This window comes from Rhinoraja longicauda, chromosome 24, assembly GCF_053455715.1.
Source record: "Rhinoraja longicauda isolate Sanriku21f chromosome 24, sRhiLon1.1, whole genome shotgun sequence".
In the NCBI taxonomy this organism is placed as follows: Eukaryota; Metazoa; Chordata; class Chondrichthyes; order Rajiformes; family Arhynchobatidae; genus Rhinoraja; species Rhinoraja longicauda.
The window spans coordinates 25074726-25084563 of NC_135976.1; the positions used below are offsets into that span (position 1 = coordinate 25074726).

Genomic DNA, 9838 nt, shown 5'->3' on the forward strand with positions numbered 1-9838 from the left:
CCCCGTGACTGCGTGGGTTATGTCGGGTGATACGGTTTCCTCCCATACTCTAAAGACCTATTGGCTTGTAGGTTAATTCACTTTGGTAAATTGCCCCTAAAATTGAAGAAAGGGTTGGTGTACGGGTGATCGCTGGTCGGCACAGACTCGGTGGGCCGAAGAGCCTGTTTCTGCACTATATCTCTAAACTAAATTAAACTAGTAGGTCTTCCCCCAACCTCCAACGTTGTACGGTAAACAATCCAAGTCTGTCCAACCTCTCCCTTCAGGGATGGCGGTAGAGTTGCTGCCTTACAGCGCCAGAGACCTGGGTACGACCTTGACCATGGATACTGTCTGTACAGAGTTTGTACATTCTCCCTGAGATCTGCGTGTGTTTTCTCCGGGATCTCCAAAGACGTGCAGGTTTGTAGGTTAATTGGCGTGGTATAATTGTAAATCATCCCTAGTGAATGTAGGGTAGTATTAGTGTACAGGGGTAGCTGGTTGGCGCGGACTCGATGGGCCAGTTTCTGTGCTGTATCTATTAAATTAAACTAACAGGTAGGTCTCTCCTCAACCTCCAACATTCCAGGGTAAACAATCCAAGTCTGTCCATGATCTCCCTTCAGGTGAACTTTGGACAATCCAAGAACCAAACTCACAAAGATACTCAAATTGAAAGATGGTCCAACTTTAATAAGGTACATACTATAATATTTATAGCTTTCACCTCTGTGAGATGCACTATGCATCCATACTGCATAGAAAAAGGCCATTCGGCCCACCATGTCAATGCTGGCCATCAAGTGCCAATCTATTCCTATTTATCAGCGCTTGGCCCATAGTCTTCTATGCCTTGGCAATTCAAGTGCTCGTCCAGATACTTCTGCAGTGTTCTGAGAGTATCGGCCTCTGCAAGTCAGTAGATTCCAGTGTGTCCGTGTCATCAACATCCAGCCAAAACATCCAAGGTTACAAAATTCCAAAGCAGCAGCATCATTCACAGCCAGAAAGGTCAATTTAAATTGTGCAAGTTTTAAACCATTTAAAATATTTATATTTCTAATATGAGATTCTAATAAATATGTTGAATCTATAGAATGTGGAATAAATACAAAAAAAATATGCTATGCTAAATTATACTTCTAACGAAAGGATTTACATTATTAATTTCAACATCAGCAGCAGATTTCACTCTCATTTCACTGGGTCTCACTCGCATTCACTCACTCACTCACTCATCCGCGGCCCCACTCCCACATGCACGCACTCCGTCTATCCATCCTGTACTCACTGCAACACAGGAGGGGGGAGGGGGCCACTCGGCCCATCAAACCTGTTCCGTTGTCCAGTGAGATCATGGTTGTTTGCGTGCTATAAATCAGTCCGCCCTGCATTCCCCACCTTTGATAAACAAAATAAATCTTATCCGCCAGTTTTGAACTTACCCTGTGACTAAGCATTGACCAGCAAGCACACAGGAGTTCCGGGTTTTGAACCAGTCTTTGTATGTGCACTTTAAAAAAGACACAGTGTGCTGGAGTAACTTAGGGTTAGGGCTGGAGTAACTTAGCAGGTCAGGCAGCATCCCTGGAGAACGTGTACAAGTGACGTTTCAGGTCGGGATCCTACTTCAGACTCAGGCTGTACGTAAGTCATAGGGGCAGAATTAGGCCATTCGGCCCATCAAGTCTACTCCGTCATTCAATCATGGCTGATCCATCCCTCCTAACCCCATTCACCTGACTTCTCCCCATAAATAAAGCTCTAGACAGCTGTTTACTTGTGTAAAAGCTTTGTGGTGTTAGAATCTCCAACAAGAGTAAATAGTTTGCAACCACCATCCATTCTACTTACTGCAGGTCCACCACCGATTTTCTGGCAACTGGTGGTCCGGCACCTCCTTTAATCCGGACAAAATTACGAGAGGGCGCTTGAATTTGCCCCTTGCAGCCAGGGCTCAGGAACTCCAGCCCAGCCGGAGCCGGCAGATCTGTTCCCGTAGCCGACTTCTGCAGCCGATTTTGCGGGCCGATATCTCGGCTCCTCGGCTGACCGTTGGTCTCCTCTCGGAGGCTGTGACCACCTCTGTTGGTCCAGCAATATGGATAATTCAAAAAGGCTCTGAAGCCAAAAATGCTAGAAAATCAGTGGTGGAACTGTCTTTGAAATTGTAATCAAATCACCTCTTAGTCTAAATTCTCTCCTAATTTAAGTCTGGGGGACTGGATATCATTCCGGGAAATCCTATCGCGCTCCCTCCAAATCCAGTATATTCTTCCAAGCATGACTTAGTAGAACAACTGATTGATCTAACTAGGGCTTTGTGTAGCTTCAACACACCACATGGTCCTTGGTCTTCATGTTATAAAGGACAACGCTCTAATCGACTTCCCATGACACCTTAATGGATTCCTTTGAGTCACTTTTAACTGCCCTTTACATTTACCATTTTGCTATTTAGAAAATCTATTCTCTTTGGGTCTAAAGTAGTCAGCATTGATATCCATACGGCAGAGTCTTGTCATCCAACTTCATCTGTTGGTTTCCCAGTGTTGGCACAAGGAACTGCAGATGATGAAATCTTGAGCAAAACACGAGTGCTGGAGTAATTCAGCGGGTCAGGCAGCATCGCTGGAAAAAAAGGATGAGACTTTTCAGGTTGGGACCCTTCTTCTGAAGAAGGATCCTGACCCGAAATGTCACACATTCTTCTTCTCCCGATATGCTGCGTGACCCACTGAGTTACTCCAGCACTTTGTGCCTATCATTGGTTAAAAAAACAGCATCTGCAGTACTTTGTTTCTGCCTGCAGCCCATCGAGTCCACGCTGACCATCGATCGCCCTTTTACACTTGTTCCAAGTTATCCCACTTTCTAATCCGTTCTCTACACACTGGGGGCAATTTACAGAGGCCAATTAACCTACAAACTCACAGGTTTTGGGGATGGGAGAAAACCGGAGTACTTAGAGGAAACCCATGCAGTCAAAGGGAGAACATGCAAACTCCACAAAAACAGCACCCAAGGTCAGTATTGAACCCAGATCCCTGGAGCTGTGAGGCAGCTGCTCTACCATCTGTGCCACCCTGGGTCAGAAGAAGGGGTATAACCCGAAACATCACCCGTCTAGTCTCTCCACAGATGCTGCCTGACCCGCTGAGTTCCTCCTGCACTTTGTGTTTTGATATCACTCAGTAATTTGGAGAATGCATCTGCACCATTGATCACTGGTTGATGTAGACACGTGGCTGTTTATCCCACAGCTTACAACATTCATCAATGATTCCCGATCTGCTCTTTATCCCTGTTCCACAAGCACAGAGCTGAATAATTTGCCTACAACCTCACCATCCTCAAGTGGCAAATATAGCCTCTCGTGAGGAACAGTAGCAAATGTGTATTGATTAGACACAGAATTATCGTCCGTGGACATTCCCCCAAAACATGTCCACAATCACCTCCTTCAAAACGTGCAATGGAATTAATCGGGTACAACCCACAAAGTTGTCTGGTTCTCTCAGCTCATCAAAGCGTTCAAATGGACAATCCTGAATTATAGCATTCCCCAATCATTGATCTACACTTCCATTTCATCTTTCCCTCACTCTCTCACTCGCATTCGTTCCTTCAGCACTCTCTCCCACCCAGGCATTTTCCATTCACACATTATGCCTCTCGTCTTGCGCAGTGTGGAAGTGCAACTGTGTACAACCGTGTACACCCGGAAAGGGTAAAGCAGATTGGGAGGGGTACAAGTGCAGCAGCTAATCCCTGAACAGACCCTGGTGGCAACTGGGACCAGCTCGCCTCTTGCAGCGAGCCCAAGTCCATAATCGAGTCTTGCTCCCAGGGTCCACGTCTGCCGCTCCTGGTTTCCGTGGGGTCAGGAGGTCGGGAAACGGCCGCAGTGCTTCAGTTTGCGAGTCAGGGATTCCGTCGGACACGTAATTCGGGACAGGCAAACAGAGCAAAGAGATATGGTCTTGCAGGGCGGCCATCTTGCTTCAAAGCCCAAGGGTGTGAAGAGGAAGGAAGGCCACGATCCACCCTCCCCCCACCTCCTGTTGGCCTCAAGGCTTGGACTCAGGACCCAAGGGACCGAGCCTCCTCTTCAGAGCGTAGAAATCTGCCAATGGAAACACAAAAGGACGAGATAGAACAGGTTAATAGCACAGCACATAGAACTGCACAGCACAGAATTAGACCATTCAGCCCACAATGTCTGTGCCGAACATAATCCATGTCCCTTCATTCCCTGCATTAAAGGAACATTAAAGACGTGCAGATTGCAATCGTGTGGAGTTTGCACATGCCAGCACTTCCTTCTTCAGATATGGGGTCCAAAATTGCTCACAATACTCCAAATGCGGCCTGAACAGTGCCTTATAGACCCTCAGCATTACATCCGTGTTTTAGTATTCTAACCCTCTTAAGATAAATGCTAGCATTGCGCTTGCCTTCCATACTACCGATCTGACTTGCAGATTAACTTTTTACACCAAGACTCTTTACACCTCGGATTTCACGAATATTTCAGATTTCCCAGGTCCTAGTCTCTCCCACCAGTGGAAACATCCTCTCCACATCCAGTCTACCCAAGCCTTTCATTATTTGTTAAGTTTCAATGAGGTCCCCCCTCATCTTTCTAAACTCCAGCGAGTGCAGGCCCAGTGCTGTCAAACGCTCATCCTAGGTTAACCCACTCATTCTGCTCAATCATGAGCGGCGGTTAGTCCACTGTGTCCTACCTGTGATGAGAGCTTGCTTCCTCTTGCGGCTGAGCGGTGAGTTTGGTTTCTGCTCAGGCGATGGGGACCTCTCCCGGGGTGCCTCCCCCGGCCCTGGTGGCTCCAGCAGCCGCCTCTGCTGGGATCCCCGCACGGGACGGTAGAAGGACGGGACGTCCTGGCTCGGCACGGCTTCCCACTGGAGGTTCCCCTTCAAGGGCCGCTCCGCTTCGAAGTCGAAGGCCCACCGCCGGGCTGCCGCCTCCAGGCCGCTTCTGAGCTCGGCCCTGAACTTGGCCCGCACCTGCCGCCCGTCCACCGGGCCGAAGAGACTCTGGCGAACCGGCCCACGCTTGCCGACCAGCACCCGCCACTGCTCGCAGGCTGACGATGAGGACTCGTCCTGCAAACCACACGCACACAGCTCATGGCAAGACCACCATCCCGCACATAAATACATACACCCGCACCCTGCAGGGACCAGGCTCTGCGGTTCACCACAAGTTGCCCAGCATCCCGGCTACTGGTCTCTGCTGGGGTGAAACCAAAGGCTGGCTACTGGTCTCTGCTGGGGGAAGGCCCAGGCTACTGGTCTCTGCTGGGGTGGGACCAAAGGCCAGACTGCTGGTCTCTGCTGGGGAAGGGCCAGGCTCTGGGTCTCATCAGGGGTTGTCCAGCAACCCAGCTACTGATGTCTGCTGGGAGAAGGGCCAGGCTGTTGTCTCTGCTGGCATGGGACCAAAGGCTTGGCTACTGGTCTCTGCCAGGGAGGTATCGTGTCTAGTTTACTGGTCTCTGCTGGATGGAGACCACAGCCTAGGCTGGGCTACTGGTTTCATCACAGGATTTCCCGGTGTCTAGGCTATTGGTGTCTGCTGGGAGAAGGACTAGGCTGCAGTTTCTACCGGGGAGGCGACTGGCCTGTGCTGGGAGGTGTCCAGTCTATACTGCTGATCCTTGCTGGGCAGAGGCCAGAGCCCAAGCTACTGGTCTCTGCTGGGGTACATGCAGTCTTCTGGTGTGCATTAGAGGGAATCAGGGCCAGGCTGTTGGTGTCTACTGGAGGGAGTGAGGAGGGAGGCTGCTGGTGTGTGCTGGAGGGACCGGGATAGGGCTGCTGGTGTGTGGTGGAGGGACTGGGATGGGGCTGCTGGTGTGTGCTGGAGGGACCGGGATAGGGCTGCTGGTGTGTGCTGGAGGGACCGGGATGGGGCTGCTGGTGTGTGGTGGAGAGACTGGGATGGGGCTGCTGGTGTGTGCTGGAGGGACCGGGATGGGGCTGCTGGTGTGTGGTGGACAGACTGGGATGGGGCTGCTGGTGTGTGCTGGAGGGACCGGGATGGGGCTGCTGGTGTGTGGTGGAGCAAGGATCGGGCAGACTCCAGGCCTGCCAGGTTTGGTCAGGGAAGCCCAGCGGTGCAGAGACTGGGTCAGCAGAGACGGACTTGGTTGCGATCAACAGTGGCGCCAGATGTCAACACTGGAGGAAAGGAAAGACTTCTATCATCCCCTTTGGCGGTTCAAATACACCAGAAATGTCCTCGTTAGTCATCTAGTCTCTGGATAAGCGAGAAACCAGAACCAACCACCTTCAACAGCCACAGCTCAAGGCCACGGTTTCACTTTCACCTACCAGGCAGATGGTGAGAAAAAGAAAGCAACAAGTCGGGGAAGAAACCAAAACTAAACAGACAGACGGACAGTGAGATAGATGAGTGAGAGGGAGCGAGAGGGGTAGAGACTGGAACACACACTCCAAGGGAGAGAGTGAAGAGAAAAACATAGAAACATTGAAAATAGGTGGAGTTGACCATTTGGCCCTTCGGGCCAGCTCCGCCATTCAATATGATCAATTGGATCGTCCAAAATCAATACCCTGTTCCTGCTTTTTCCCCATAACTCTTGATGCCACTAGGAGAGGAGGAGAAGAGAGGGGGGAAGAGAGGGGGGAGGAGAGAGGCGGGAGGGGGAGAGTGGGGGGGAGAGAGAGAGGGGGGAGTGGGCAGCTGAAGCCAAGGTGGGTGGGGATGTTGAGGGGAAGGGGGAGAGAGTGGGTACCAGCGAGTGATGGGGAGTGAGCGAGCTGGAGGGGGGAGTGTAGACAGAGGAGAGAGTGGGTAGGGGTGTTCGCGAGGGGAGCGTGGGTACTGGGGAGTGGGCATCTGATGGGAGGGAGGAGAGTAGGTGTCGGGGAGTGGGCAGCTGAGGGAGAGCGGGCAGGGGAGAGAGTGGGTTTTGGGCAGCTGATGGGAGGCTGGGGTAGAGGGAGAAGAACTGGTGATGGGGAGTGAGTGGAGAGGAGAGCGGAGGGGGAAGTGTGGGCAGGGGGTAGAGTGGGTGTTGGGGAATGGGCAGGGGGACGGGGTAGAAGAGAGGGGGATAGTGGGCAGCGGGGTGAGAGAGGGGGGAGAGTGGGCAGTGGGGTGGGGAGAGTGGAGAGGGGGGAGAGTGGAGAGTGGAGAGGGGGGAGAGTGGGCAGTGGGGTGGGGGGAGTGGAGAGGGGGGAGAGTGGGCAGTGGGGTGGGGGGAGAGTGGGCAGTGGGGTGGGGGGAGTGGAGAGGGGGGAGAGTGGGCAGTGGGGTGAGAGAGGGGGGAGAGTGGGCAGTGGGGTGGGGGGAGTGGAGAGGGGGGAGAGTGGGCAGTGGGGTGGGGAGAGTGGAGAGGGGGGGAGAGTGGGCAGTGGGGTGGGGAGAGTGGAGAGGGGGGAGAGTGGGCAGTGGGGTGGGGGGAGTGGGAGCAGGGGCACGGCGTCTCTGCAACACCGTCCGTCCGCCAGCTTTCCCCTCCACATCAGGCAGCGGCCCTCCAGCCCTGACATTAGTTGCGAACAAGTCGGGACATGTCGAGGGGTGATGGAGGTGGGAGGGGAGGGTAGAGTGGAACCTGGGCTGGGGGACAGGGCGGGTGAGTGGACAGTAAGGGGAGAGTGGGCGGGGAGGGGGAGAGCGGGCAGGGGTTGGGTAATTCAGCCACACGCGAGTATAACTGGGTCCCGGCCGGGTCCGTAGGTCAGTGGGGACAGGACAGGACCAGACATGTTCGCACAAGCCCGCACTTGTCACACCGCGACCTTCAGCTCCCTCCGCCCCAGTCGGCCGGCGCTCCGGAGGGGGGGAGAGAGGGAAGGGGGTTGGGGAGGGGGAGAGAAGGAGGGATGGAGGGGGAGAGAAGGAGGGAGGGAGTGGGAGAGGGGCGGGAAGGGAGGGGAAGAGGGGGTGGGAAGGGGGGGAGAGAGGGCGGCGTTGGGGAGGAAGAGAGGGAGGAGGGGGAAAGGGGGGGGTTGTGGACTGTGAAGGGATATTAGGGACGAGAGGACCTCCCTGGGTCTGGGGACAGCGGCGTCAGGACCCCTGGTGGACAACTGAGCTGTGGGGGTCCGGGAACGTGGGGTCTGGATATCACGACACCCCTACCAGGGTGTAGGCTCGGGGGGGATTTGGGACCCCGATGGGAATTGAGCTCTTGGGGTCGCCAGAGGAAGAGGGGATTGCGCTCTGGGGGTCTCTGGATATGGGGACCAGACCCCTGGGAGAATCTCAGCTTTGAGGATCAGGACCCCTGGGTGGGGGTCTCACCTCTGGCGGTCCCGGGACGTCCGGGTGGGGAATTGGTGGAGGGAGTCTGGGATCCCTGAACGGGGGGGCCACTCGACTCCGCGGGTGTTGGGACTGTGGGCTCCCGTGGCCCCACCTGCCCCCCCCCCCCCCCCCCCCCGGGGGAGGGGTGTCGAGGGAGGGAGGGAGGGATAGATGGAGGGGGGAAGGAGGGAGGGGGGAAGGAGGGAGGGAGGGAGGGGCGTGACTGAGCTCCGGGACTGGGGCTGCCGTGCTGGCGGGACCTGCCCGGGCAGATCACAGGCGCTGGGACCGTGTTGACCAGGACAGGCAGCGGGCGGTTCAATGTCCCGGCCCGGGCTCAGCGGTCAGGGCACAGCCGGGAGCGGTGGGTCAGGGCAGAGAGCTGACAGTCTCCATTTCAAGGCGACCCCAGAAGCCAACCCAAGCCCCCCACCCACACGTGAAGAAGGTTCCAGCTGGGGTTTAAATCGGCATCTGTGGTTCCATTCTACACAAAGGTTCAACACTATGTTAGGAATCGTCCACACACAGATATTCTCGCTCTTAAGTCTTAACCCGCGCTTAACCCCGTTCCAGGTACTTACCATGTTGGCCACGAAATAAAACCCGGGCAGGTGTCCCTGGAGAGGTCGGTCCCAAACCCTGAGATCACCCGTGAGCGGTCTGGTCTGGTCTGGTCTGTCTGTCCCCAGAGCCGTCTGTCCCAAACAGCGAGGTGGCCCGGGAGATGTCTGTCCCTACTCGGGGGATGTCCAAGAGCGGTCTGACCCGAGCTGGGAGATGTGCCTGAATCGGTGTTATCCCGACTCCAGCACTAGGAAGCTGTCAAATGCACCGCCTCTCCAGTGCAACATTGTGTAATGCCGCGGATCAGCTGAGGCGCCGGCCCGGCCCGGCCCACAGACACACACACTCCTCCCACCGGGTAGTGCCAGCTCCCTGCCCACGGGGAGACGGTCCATGCCCGGCCCGGCCCGGCCCACAGACACACACACTCCTCCCACCGGGTAGTGCCAGCTCCCTGCCCACGGGGAGACGGTCCATGCCCGGCCCGGCCCACAGACACACACACTCCTCCCACCGGGTAGTGCCAGCTCCCTGCCCATGGGGAGACGGTCCATGCCCGGCCCGGCCCACAGACACACTCCTCCCACCGGGTAGTGCCAGCTCCCTGCCCACGGGGAGACGGTCCATGCCCGGCCCGGCCCACAGACACACACACTCCTCCCACCGGGTAGTGCCAGCTCCCTGCCCATGGGGAGACGGTCCATGCCCGGCCCGGCCCACAGACACACACACTCCTCCCACCGGGTAGTGCCAGCTCCCTGCCCACGGGGAGACGGTCCATGCCCGGCCCGGCCCACAGACACACACACTCCTCCCACCGGGTAGTGCCAGCTCCCTGCCCACGGGGAGACGGTCCATGCCCGGCCCGGCCCGGCCCACAGACACACACACTCCTCCCACCGGGTAGTGCCAGCTCCCTGCCCACGGGGAGACGGTCCATGCCCGGCCCGGCCCACAGACACACACACTCCTCCCACCGGG

General features: G+C 55.7%; 1 protein-coding gene across 1 annotated transcript; it reads right to left on the reverse strand.

Annotated features, from left to right (window-relative positions):
- Positions 1–673: 673 nt before the first annotated feature.
- On the reverse strand, positions 674–9168 carry LOC144605490 (cyclin-dependent kinase inhibitor 1-like). Its single transcript, XM_078420817.1, has 3 exons — positions 8875–9168; positions 4734–5115; positions 674–4111 (listed from the first exon to the last, which is right to left on the reverse strand). Exons 1-3 carry the CDS (start codon positions 8875–8877, stop codon positions 4056–4058), a joined length of 441 nt encoding a protein of 146 aa, XP_078276943.1. The 5' UTR covers positions 8878–9168; the 3' UTR covers positions 674–4055.
- Between the last annotated feature and the right edge of the window lie 670 nt (positions 9169–9838).